Source organism: Myotis myotis, unplaced genomic scaffold (genome assembly GCF_014108235.1).
Source record: "Myotis myotis isolate mMyoMyo1 unplaced genomic scaffold, mMyoMyo1.p scaffold_m19_p_6, whole genome shotgun sequence".
NCBI classification, from domain to species: domain Eukaryota; kingdom Metazoa; phylum Chordata; class Mammalia; order Chiroptera; family Vespertilionidae; genus Myotis; species Myotis myotis.
In genome coordinates, this window is record NW_023416368.1 from 73,537,564 (window position 1) to 73,550,808 (window position 13,245).

The 13,245-nt window shown below is 40.4% G+C and overlaps 1 protein-coding gene and 1 non-coding gene across 2 annotated transcripts; one reads left to right on the top strand and one right to left on the bottom strand.

The window, feature by feature from the left end:
- Positions 1 to 2,792: 2,792 nt before the first annotated feature.
- LOC118659368 lies at positions 2,793 to 2,911 on the bottom strand. The gene has a single exon (XR_004968504.1). It is a non-coding gene; the product is annotated as a 5S ribosomal RNA (ribosomal RNA).
- A 2,555-nt stretch (positions 2,912 to 5,466) lies between these two features.
- On the top strand, positions 5,467 to 12,073 carry LOC118658221 (beta-defensin 131A-like). The gene is made up of 2 exons (XM_036313430.1): positions 5,467 to 5,524; positions 11,919 to 12,073. The coding sequence occupies exons 1-2, from the start codon at positions 5,467 to 5,469 to the stop codon at positions 12,071 to 12,073; spliced, it is 213 nt and encodes a 70-aa protein (XP_036169323.1).
- Positions 12,074 to 13,245: the final 1,172 nt, after the last annotated feature.

Below are 13,245 nucleotides of genomic sequence, written 5' to 3' on the forward strand. Positions count from 1 at the left end.
ATTTGTCATTTTTCTCTACACAGAAGGGATGCCTATTCTGAAGACCTGGAACTCTCTCCCTTACAGCTGTTGGGGGACTTCAGCATGATAGTAGTTAGTAACCCTGGAAGCAGCACCCAGTCAATGACGTATAAGGAGTTGTGAAGATAAATATCCCAGCATCCTCATCTTTCAACTGGCAGAATTCTGAAGAGTCTTCTACACTTCATCTTAGGGTTCACCATGGAAATGGTAGACAGCAGCCCAAAATAGTAATAGTCTTCAAATCCATCTTTTTTTTTTCTTCTCCTCCTTGTCTCATTTCCCCAGTCTTCTGGTGTATTTTAGGATCACCTCCTTAAAAAACTACTACCACTAAAATCCTTGTCAAAGATACTTTGCATCAAAGATGAAACTAAAGACAATTCAACTAACCACTTGCTATGCCTAATTTGTGAAAACTATCTTATTTTATTGTTATCACACAGGTATCTTTTCCAAAATTATTGTGTGTAAAGTACTCTGTATCCTCCTATATAATAGAAGGCTAATGTGCAAATAGACCGAACAGCGGAACAACCAAACAACTGGTTGCTATGATGTGCACTGACCACCAGGGGGCGTGTGTGGAACATGGCAGTTGTCAGCCCCAATGGACGGTGGAGCAGGTGAACAGGGCACCAGACCAACGCAGGGCATCGGTAGCTGTCATCTGAGCAAGCCTCTGGTGGTTACTGAAAATTCATTGCTCCTGCCCGCCGCAATCACGCCCAGCGCTCGCACCCACTGTTGGTGCTGGAGCCACTGCTCACACCCACTGCCAGCACTGGCCCCACTCTCACCTGCTGCCAGTGCCAGAGCTGCTGCTCGCACCCGCTGCCAGTGCCCAGCGCTGGTCCCAATCACTTGGTGCCATCACTGGGTGCAAGCGACAGCCTCCGGCCCTTATCACTCCTGAGGGCTTCTCCACCTCCCCATGCTCCTGAGGGACTATCGGGGCAGCAGCTGCCACTCACACCCGCTGCCGGTGCCGACCCCAATCGCTATACGCCATCATCAAGTGCAAGTGGGGCCAGCATTGTCAGCGCATGGAAGCAGCAGCAGTGGGAGCAGGGCTGCTGGCAGGCAGGGGCTGGGGGCCACAGCAGGAGGGGCCAAGCGGGGGCCCGGAGGATGGGCCGAGACCTGCCCCTGTGCCTACTGCAACCTCACGGCCCACAGTTCCTTTCAAGGTGCACAAATTCGTGCACTGGGACCCTAGTTACAATATATTTTCCATAAAGTCAGGAATTTTGTTTCTCTTGTCCACTATTGTATTCCCAAGACTTACGGCAGTACCAAGCACATACTATGTGCTCAACAAGGGGAATAATTTTATGCATTAAATGTTGGCCCAACATTTATTACCAGATAATGACTGTTTACTCATGATGTACTCATCATTTACTTTTAAATTAACTTCAATTTGATAATTTATGTAGCACTTATATCTACATTCATAGGTTAGATTGACTCTTTTTATCTTTTGCTGTGGTATCTTCTAAGTTAATCCTCAATTATCACTGCCCCTAGGTTCACAATTATGTGCAAACCTGTCCCCTGGGGTATGGCTGGACTTATTGATTGAGATATAGTGAACCAATAAGGTATATCACATGAAAGATGATGCCATTTACAAAATTAGTTCTAAAAAGGCAATAGCTTTCATTTGGAGTATATTCTTTCATCTCTCTCAGATCACTTGCTCTTGGGCAAGCCAGCAGCCATGTCATGCTGTAGTTCTAGAGAGAGGACCACATGGCAAGGAACTGAGGCCTACCAACAACCATGTGAGTGAGTTTGGAAGACCTTCCCCAGCCTTCAGCTGAGAATGCAGCTCCAGCTGACAACTTTATCTGCAAACAAGTGGGAGACTTTGAGCCAAATCATCCAGTTAAGCCACACTCAAGATTTTGACCCACAGAAACTGTAAGGTAATAAATGTTTGTTAGTTTAAGCCACTACATTTTGGGGGGTTTGGTTATGCTATGATTTGTAAATAATATATTGCCCTTGTGACATTTCTATATTGTAGTTATTCAATTTTGTAAAATTTGTTGAGTAGCTATTTAGTTTATTCTGTTCTCTGAATTATTCTCTAATAGCAATTTTCTATTCTTGAAAAGTGTGCATGAAATCTAGTTCACTTTAGCATTTTTGAATGTGAAAGGATAGAACTTTGACTACCTGAAATTTTATTATATTGGCCAACTTTATATTTCCAAAAAAGTGTCCATTTCATTCAAATATTCAGCATAGGCAGTCTAAAGTATTCTATAATTTTTAAATTTTTCTCTACCTGCTATTTTAATGGGGAAAAAAAACAAAATAGTAATAATTTTTTAAGTGGTAGAATAATGCATTATTTTATTATATTAATTTTATGGGTTTTCAAATTTTAAAATAAAGATATGTTATTTAGGGACCAGAATAAAAGTAAAATATACATATTGTATGTAGGCATCTATATGTGTGTGTGTGTGTGTGTGTGTGTGTGTGTGTGTGTATATATATATATATATATATATATATTGTGTTTATACAGGAAAAAAGTTATTAGTGACTTGGCAAACGTATAATCAGTAGAAGATGAGGGACAATGTCAGAAGTCTATAGTATAATAAGTGAATGGGAAGAAGTGGAAATGAAATATATACTAGTACTATTATTTTTCTGAGAGGAAAGGGGAAAGGTTAGGGTTTTACATAAAAAGTCAACTAAAGACAAGGAAGGTAATTTTTTTTTCTTTTATTTTTTTTTCTTTTATTTTTTTTAGCCTACAGCACCCAGTATTCCCAGGTGGTCTCCCATCCAAGTACTAACCAGGCCCGACCCTGCTTAGCTTCCGAGATCAGACTAGATCGGGCGTGTTCAGGGTGGTATGGCTGTAGGCAGAAGGTAATTTTATGTTCTGTTTTTAAAGTGCAGGAACTTGAAGATGTTTATAGAATTAAGGTAAGGTAATAATGAATTTGGAAAGATTGAAGCAATAAGAAGAAAAAGTAACTGACACTACAAGGACTCAAAGGCTATCAATATTACCAAATCCAGAAATGGAAGGCAAATAATGAACACTTGATTATAAAGTATTTTTAGAGTACCTAGTGCCTTTCTGGAGAGCTATCTATAATAATAAAAGTGTAATATGCAAATCAACTGAATGGCCAAACAGTGGAACAACCATCCGAACAACCTTCCAGATGAAGCCGGGGCTGCAAAGGCCTACTCTTGCACAAATTTCGTAAATCGGGCCTCTAGCCTATATATATAAAAGCCAAGGGACTGGAACAATGAAACGACTGGAACAACCAGTTGCTATAACGCACACCGCAGCAGCCAACCAGCCCGATCAGGGCCCGATCGACCCCCCGCAACCTCCCACGGCCCCTCCCCCTGGCCGGTCCCCTCACCCTGATGGGGGGGGGGGTGTGCCCTGGCTGGCCAACCACCTATTGCTCCTCCCCCCCACCAGCCTGGTCTGTTGGCCCCATCAGAATGGGCCAGCCAGACCCCCCCAGCACGAATTCATGCACCAGGCCTCTAGTGTTCAATAAAACCCAATAATTTCTAGGTCTAATTACTATCTCATGGAAAATTAACTCCTTTCTCCTTCGGCTGTGATAATTTGTACTTCAATAGCTTGATTACTGATTTTTTTTCTCTGTGTTCTTTTAAAGAAAGGCATATGTCAAAGTGCTGTATCTTCCTTAATTAACTGAGGCCCTAAGCTATCTGGAGATAAGCTACCTTTCAACATTCACCTGGTGCCCACCCACCCACTCCCGAAATGCAATGAACCTTCTTCTGACCCTTTCTTTGATGTCCCAGATTGCCAGCCATGGATCACACAATGTTCTTGGCCTTTCCTGGCAGGCTTCCAAGCTCACCTCCCAGCTCCAGCTATATCTGGATGGAAAACAAATGTTTATAGAAAATATCAAAGCGCCACTGAACATTCTGCCCTTAGTGTTCCCTAAGGGATCTGTGCTCATAAATTTGATTGCTTAGCAATGTAAACTATACTTCCAACGCTTTTCCTCATGATCCAGAAGGCAAGAGCTCCAAGGCACATGAGAAAAATCAGTAAATTCTGGATTCATGGTTGGAGATGCTAAAGATTCCAAACCAGTCAAGTTTAAGTAAAGGAACAATCATCCATAACCAGCACACACCCTAAGATTCCCCTGTGAGTTTTCAGGGTGCTGGGGGAATCTTGTTCCCAGCAACTTTGAAGGAAAAAAACCTGAACCCAGGCTTAAGAAAAGTCATTCCCACAGCTTTCAGCTCCCTCATTGGCCCTCCTTAGGACCAATATGAGGTTTGTGAGGTTTGCCTCTTCCAGGACCTCTGATAATGATACCCAAAGTCTCCACCTATGCCCCATCCCTGACTCAGCTCAACATATTATTTTCAAAGTCTAAGCCAGGGAGGATCTGCTCAAATAATGTAACTGCATGTTCCACTCACTGAAACGCTGAGGTAGAAAAACCACTTCTCAGATGAAGCCATGACAGAAGGGAGCTTCTTAAGATATGTTACTAAACTGGAGTAGGACCGTCTAAGTCCAAAGATTAAACAATTCTAAAATTGGTTATGAAAAATCAAATAAGATCAAGAATAGGAATGCACTTTGCAGCTTCCAAAATTGATATTCTTACTCATGCCTTCTTTGGGGTTCCCTAGGCTACATGTTCATTTCCTTAGTGTCTACGAGGTCATTTGTGCCACTTTGTCAGACATATGCTCATGTGGCATTGCCATTGTTTTTTTCTATATTATTTGTTTTCCTAAGTTCATCTAAGGCCCATGCTTCCTTTTTGTTCCCCTCACATTACACGTAGCTGTGATGTGTAAACAATTTGTGTTCACTAAGACTTTAGATATAAAAATTAACTTATTTTATTCAGTTGGTTGAACAAGGGGGGGGGCGGGGGGATGGGGGTTTAAACAAAAGCTTTTCTATATCTCCCTAACCTGTGTATGGTTTCAAATATAATTTCATTGCTCAAGTCTGCAAATGTACATTCCCAAAAATACCAATGAAAAGGCATGCTGTTATATCCAATGCTTCTCTTTCTATTCCTGGGGAAATAAAGTGGTTACTCTATGAATGTCACCTTAGCCTTTACAGGTCCTCCAGGAAGCATAAGACAATGACTCTTCAACAGAATATCTCTCCTGCCTTCACCAAGTCTGCTCCTCTTCTGTAAGTGCTATGCACCCTACTGCCATTGCCCACATCCTGTCAATATTTAACAAATGTACTTTGAATAACTGATACTCATGTTCGTTGCATGCTGTCTCCTGATATTGAAGGCTCATTGGAGCACAGAAATGTTTCTGCTGCTGAAAGGTTCAATAATCAGACAGAGACCCACCTCCTGAGTGCTAAATATATAAAGAACTTCTCTTCATTTTAGCTACTGATTCTAAGTAACTTAGTCAGCCATGAGGGTCTTGCTTTGCATCCTCGGGGTCCTTGCCTTGTTGTCCACGGTTCCTCCAGGTAAGATGGAAATCTTTCTTTCCAGAGTTATGAAAATACTAGGTCTTCCAAGAGTTTGAAAATAAATTAGATTGCACCATTCAAGGAAGAATGTGAGAGGAGTGCATTGGCTGCTCACAGGAAGGGAAAGTTGATGCTACTACATCCATAAAGTGGTGCCTTTCAGTGATATATCCTTTTATGAAATCTAACTTACAATTGTGCTTGATCCAAAGATGGTGGAAATATGCTCGACATATACACACACAAAAATAGGGGGGATTGAAAAAAATGGAAAGTGAGTGGTGATTAGAAGGGCCGGGGTAAAGAGGAGGCCACTCCATCATAACCTGTGGTTGACAGAACATTCTAATCATTAATCTAGGTAGAGGGTAAAGAACTAGGTGGAAATTACTATGTGTAGTGGAGGCCAAGATCCCACCTCAACACTTAATCAAATAACCAATTGTACAGACTTATTTATTGAATAATCAATCCTATTTTTAAAACCACTAATACTATGTAATAAATACATATTCATTTTTGAGCTTATAACTGAGGCTTATATTATTATCTATTGATTTACTTATCTTTTCTGATGCATATACTACCTTGGAGCACATTTTAATACCTGTAAATTCAAATTTTTCTTCATTATTCTTGGTTTTTTAAAAAAAAATTATTGAGATAAAATTCACTCTTTTAAAGTGTACCATTTCAGTGATTTTCCGTATATTCATAAAGTTATGCAATCATCACCACTATCTAATTCCTAGACATTTCATCACCCCTAAAAGCAACTCCATATTCATTAGCAGTCATTCCCCAACTTTCCCTTTCTTTAGATCTTGGCAACCACTAATCTGCTTTCTGTCTCTATCAATTTACTTTTTCTGGACACTTAATATAATCAATCATGCAATATGTGACCCTTTGTGTCTATTTTCTTTCACTTAGCTTAATGTTTTTCAAAGTTTACCCAGGTTGTAGCATGCTTTAATATTTAATTCCTTTCAACTGATGAATAGTATTCTAGTAAACGCATACACTACATTTTATTCATCCATTCGTCATTGATGGACACTTGGATTGTCTCTACTTTGGGACTGTTATAAATGATGTTGCTATGAAGATTTATGTGTGGACATATTTCCAATTCTCTTGGGTAAATACCTGGGAATAGAATTGCTGTGTCATATGAGTAACTCTATGTTTAACTTTCTGAGGAATTGCCAAACAATTTCCACAGTTGCAGGCTTCATTTTACAATCTCACCAGCAAAGCACAAGGGTTCCAATTTCTCCACATAGCCACCAACACTTGCTATTTGTCTTCATTATTATAAATCTTAGCTGGTATAAAGTGATTTCTCATTATAGTTTTAATTTGCATTTTACTTTGCAGTTCATTTGCAATGTTCAGTTTTCATGTGTTTATTTGCCATCTGTATATCTTCTTTATAGAAATGTCTCTTCAAAGTTCTTTACTCCTTTAAATGAGGTTGTCTTTTCTTATTGAGTTATCAGGTTTTTTTTATAATCTGAACATTAAGTTTATCAGATGTAAGTTTTAAAATATTCTCTCCCATTCTGAGGATTGTTTTTATTTTTACTGGATGTGCTTGCTGTAGCAAGAAGTATGTTTTCAGGTTCAAAGTTAAAAACAACTTAGACTCAATTGGCTTAAACAATAAAGAAAATATGTTATTACACATAACAAGAAGTCCAAAGATTAACCAATTCTAAAATTGGTTAATGCATCAGATTATCCATTCCATCAAGTGTCAAAAAATGCCAAATTTATCCATACCTAGCTCCTCTTAAGGTCTGAAGATAGCAGTCTTTGCTCTAGACATCATACCCTGACCCACCAAATTACACCAGAGTACAAGAAGGGCATTTCTTCTTATATCAGCAAGAAATATTTTGCCAGAAGTTCCCCAGAAATGGATATAACCACCCCCCAACTAACCGCTGGTAAAGAAATGAAGAACAATATAATTGGCTTCAACTAATACAGATTTATGCCTAGGATATCTAGAAGAGTGGTAGGCAACTGAACAGCTCAGGACTCTGGCACTTAAGCACATAGTATATTTAAATACTACTGTTTAGTTTTGTCACGTTGCCTTAAAATTTATATACAGAGTAAAGGGAACCCTTATACACTACACTTTTGGTGGGAATGCAAATTGGTATAGCCATTATGTAAAGCAGTATGAAGGCTTCTCAAGGCATTAAAAATAGAGCTACCACATGATCCAGCAATTCCACTTCTGATTTATATCCACAGGAACACAATCAGAATGTTGGCAAGGTATCTACACTCCCATGTTCATTGCAGCATTATTCACACTAGTCAAGATATGGAAACAATCTAAGTGTCCATCAGTTGATGACTGGGAAAAGAAATTGTGATATATATACTTAACAGAATAGTATCCAACCTTAAAAAGAGGGAAACTAAACCATTTGCAACAACATGAACAAACCTGCAGGACATTATGCTAAGACAAATAAGTGAGACACAGAAAGACCAATATTGTATGATCTCATTTATATGTGCAATATAAAATGGTCAAACTCAAAGAAGTAGATAGTATAATGGTGGTTTCCAGAGGAGTGGGAGAGGGAGAATGGAGAGATATTGGTCAAAGGATATAAACATTCAGTGATAAAATGAACAAGTTCTGGCGGCTTAATGTACAGAATGGTGACTATAGTTGGTAATATATTGTATACTTGACATTTGTCAAGAGAATAGATCTCAAGTAATTTTACCACTCAAAGAAAGAAAAAAACTATGGAGGTGGTGGATATGTTATCTCATGGTGGTAATAAATTCACAATGTATATTATATCAAAACATCAGCCTGGTTGGTATGGCTCAATGGTTGAGCGTTGACCCAGGAAACAAGAGGTCACTGGTTCAATTCCCAATCAGGGCACACACCCAGGGTGCAGGCTCAATCCCCAGTGGGGGGCATGCAGGAGTCAGCCAATTGATGATGTTTCTCTCTCATCAATGTTTCTATCTCTCTATCCCTCTCCCTTTCCCTCTCTCTAAAAATCAATAAAAACATAATTTTTTTTAAAAATCATATTGTATACCTTAAATATATGCAATTTTATTAATCAATCATTCCTCAATAAAAGTTAAAAAATACATACACCCCAAAACTGTGATAAGTGAATATCGTCGTTGCAACAATACGGATGGACCTTGAGAGTACTCAACTAAGTGGAATAAGCCAGAAAGACAGGAAGACAAATACTGCATAATCTCACTTTCTTGTGGAGTCTTTAAAAAGAGTCATACTCATAATAACGGAAAACAGGATAGTGGTTACCTGGGGATGATGGGTAGAGAAAATGGGGAATTGTTAATCAAAGGTTCAGTTATGCAAGATAAACAAGTTAAGAAGTTCTGCTATCCATACAGTACCTATGGCTAACAATACTGTATTGTATACTTGAAATTTGCTAAGAGTATAGACCTTATGCTAAGTATTCTTACCACAAATAAGAACATTAATAATAATAAAGAAGGTGGGAGAAATCTTTGATAGGTGATGGATATGTCTATGGCTTTGATGGTCATGATGGTTTCATAGATATACACTTTTCTCCAAACTTATCAAGTTCTATACATTAAATATGTACAGTTTTTTTACATCGGTCATATCATGATACAGTGGTTTCAAAATCTAATCTAATAAAAGAGAAACATGCAAATTGACCACACCTCTGCTATGCCCCAAGCCATGCCCACCAGCCAATCAGAGCAACTATATGCAAATTAACCCAACCAAGATGGCGGCCGGCAGCCATGCAGCTGGAGCAAGCAGGAGGCTTGATTGCTCCAGCGATGGAGGAAGCCAAGCTTCCCGTCTGCCCTGGCCAGCTGTGGCCTCTGCTCAAGGCAACAAAGTTTCAATTATAGAAGATAAATAAATCCCAGATACCTGCTTCCAGCCAGCCTCCACTGGGAGCTTGGCTGGCTGGGGGCATGGCCAGCCTGAAAACAGCCATTAACCCCTCACCCAGGCTGGCCAGGCACCCCAGCGGGGACCACCATCCTGAGGGGGCTGTGGCCAGCCTGCAAACAGCCACCAGCCCCTCACCCAGGCTGGCCACACCCTAATAGGGTGAGGGTCCCCACTGGGGGGGCTTAGATAGCCTGAAAACAGCCATCAGCCACTCACCCAGACTGGCCAGGCACCCCAGCAGGACCCCCGAACCCTGAAAGGGGTGTGGCCAGCCTGAAAATGGCACTCAACCCCTAACCCAGGCTGACCAGGCACCCCAGTGGGACCCCCACACTGAAGGGGCTGTGGCCAGCCTGCAAACAGCCGTCAGCCCCTCACCCAGGCTGGCCAGGCACCCCAGCGGGACCCCCTCCCTGATCTGGGACACCCTTCAGGGCAAACCAGCCGGCCCCACCCATGCACCAGGCTTCTATCCTATATAATAAAAGGGTAATATGCAAATTGACCCTAACAGCAGAACGACTGGGAATGACTGGTCACTATGACACACACAGACCACCAGGGGGCAGACACTCAATGCAGGAGCTGCCCCTGGTGGTCAGTGCGCTCCCACAGAGGGAGCTCTGCTTAGCCACAAGCCAGGCTGATGGCTGTCAGTACAGCGGTGGTGGTGGGAGCCTCTCCTGCCTCCTCAGCAGCGCTAAGGATGTCCGACTGCAGCTTAGGCCTGCTCCCCGCTGGCAAGTGGACATCCCCCGAAGGCTCCTGGGCTGCCAGAGGGATGTCTGACTGCCAGCTTAGGTCCAATCCCCCGGAGAGCGGGCCTAAACCAGCAGGTGGTCATCCTCCGAGGGGTCCGAGACTGCGAGAGGGCACAGATCAGGCTGAGGGACCCCCCGAGTACACAAATTTTTGTGCACCGGGCTCCTAGTATATTATATAAAATGTCTCTTTATTAAAGTATTACAACTAAACAATGAAAAAGACATGATATAATTACAATTTCACCATTGTGCAACCCCCATTGCATTAATGAATCTAGCCATTGAGCATTAATAACTGCTATCATCTCCCACAAAAAGACAACCAGGCATTAATGGGTCTCCTTATAAAACACACACACACACACACACACACACACACACACACACACACCCCAATACATTGCAGCTAGCTAAAGGAATCAAACATAAAAATCTGATCAAGCCTCTGAATCGTGCTGCCAATTTTCTGAAAATACAGAGGACACAGAAACATGTTGAATTCTCCAAGAGTATGCAATCAGAAAATATCAGCTGTGGGGAAGACTACAGGTTAACCATAACAAGTTCTTCAATGTAAAATACACATATATAAGAAATAATTCAGGAAGGACCTGTAGATTTATAGGGAATAGCAAACATTGTGATGAGATGAAAACTAAACTGTAATGTCTAGGGATGAAAACTCAGGTATTAACACATTTTTAAAAGTAAGGATATTATTACTCTAAAACTTAGGATAGTTTTGTTTGGGAGCAAAGGATAGAAGAAGAGAGAATGAGAGTGAGAGAGATCTGGGAACCGAAGTGAGAGATTATGGCTCATGGGATCTTGTGTAGATCTCAGAAACTTCCTTAGTAAATGAGACATGGTTTGGGGCCTAAATACACTGGAAAGTTGGAGCCAAGACACAACTCCCTCTGTCTCTTTCTCATTCTCTATTGGTGATTTTTTTTAATAATCCAAGAAAGTAAAGGAAACAAGAGATAACTTCCCCATTTTTCCACCACCATACAGCTTCTAATGTAAGCTTACTCTGCCTTCTCTTGATTTTCTGACTTAAGGCTATCCCTTCCTCCTACACCCTGAATTTTATCCCCACTCACTTTTTTTAAAAAATATATATTTCTTTATTGATTTCAGAGAGAAAGGGAGGAGAGAGAGATAGAAACATCAATGATGAGAGAGAATCATTGGTCAGCTGCCTCCTTGCTTGCCCCGCACTGAGGATCGAGCCCGAAACCCAGGCATGCGCCCTTGGCCGGAATCGAACCCGGGACCCTTCCGGTCCGCAGGCCGACACTTCATCCACCGAGCCAAGCCGGCTAGGGCCCCACTCACTTTTTAAAAACGCACTCTTGAAATTGAACATTCTTTCTTAAATCATAAATCTTCACCCCGAAATGAATGTGTCATTTTAGAAAAAAAAAATATGCTGTAACAGTTCTCATCAGAAACCTTTCTCCTTTTCAGCTATTTCCACTTACAGAAGAAATAATCATTTACCTTTATTCATGATCTCCACTTTTCTCAACTATAATTTTTTTGTTATTTTTTTCTGGGCAAGTTCTTTATTGTTGTTGTTTTAATTTATTATGGAACACTTTCAACATTAAAATATACAAATAACTAACATAACACAATATGATGTTTTCTCTTTTCAAAGCAAGAAGCCTTGTTTTTAACAACAGATGTTCTTCATTATACCATAAATGCAGAATGAAGTGCAATCATGATGAATATGCAGTTAGATACTGTTCTGACTCGAGCATCTGCTGCAGAATAAAGAAAGTTGACTTGAACAAAAGAAAGAAGTGGTGAAAAGTCCAACTCCATTTTCTTCAGACTCCAAGAACAGAAACTAAAAATGAATAAGATTCCCATCTCTACATAAGAATAATTAGTCCAGCCAGTATGGCTCAGTCACTGAGCATCAACCTATGAACCAGGAGGTCATGATTTGATTCCTGGTCAGGGGACATGCCCAGGTTTTGGGCTCGATCCCCAGTGGGAGGCATACAGGAGGCAGCCAAAAAATGATTCTCATCATTGATGTTTCTAGCTCTCTCTCTCTCCCTTCTTCTCTGAAATCAATTAAAATATATTTTTAAATTTTTTTAGAAAGAATGATTAATATGAAAGATAATGGAAATTCATGATAATTCTGTTGAGGTTAAAATAAATATAAATTTAATAAAGGCTTACATTCTATTTTCATGTGTGCATGTTTACATTCATTTCCTCAGTTTAGATTCACAACCACATTGTTGTTTCACCAATAATACGAGAACCCAGCCCCATCACTTATTCACTTTTTGACCTTGGGGAAATGCTTAGGCTCTCCCTACCCCGGTTTCCTTATTTATGAAGTGGGGTAACAATAGTACCTACATCATGGTGTTATGAGGATTATATGCATTAATATACATAAATCCCGAAGCAGCACCTGACCCCAATATAAGCTCCATATGTGTTCATTATAATTTCATGGACCAGAGAATGTGATCTTTCTTACAGCATTTTGGAATCTGTTAAATCATTCTTTGTGGTCTAAGATAAAATTGATATTTGTTCAAATTTCCCGTGGTTTTGAAAAGAAGGTATTATTTTCTGTTTCTGAGGTAATACAATCTTATATAAACACAACATATTTATACAACATTACGATATTTTAGTAATCTAGGACCAGAACACTAGAATGAGGACCAAGAAGAAAGAAGAGAGGCAGATGGATTTCAGGAAGAGGAATGAGAAAATTTAGTGGCCATATAATATAATGAGAAGAAGGTATAAAAGGGGATTCTGAGGTTTCAAAGCTGGCAAGGAGATGGTTAGCTTATTTAGCTCACTAAACTAGAATCTAGAGAAAGTAGGTTGGGAGTATGAGGAAAGTAAATAAGGAGATGTTTTGGGGCCTAGCCAGTTTTGCTCAGTGGATAGAGCACCAGCCTGCAGACTGAAGGGTGTAGGTCAAGGGTGTAGGTCAGTTGCAG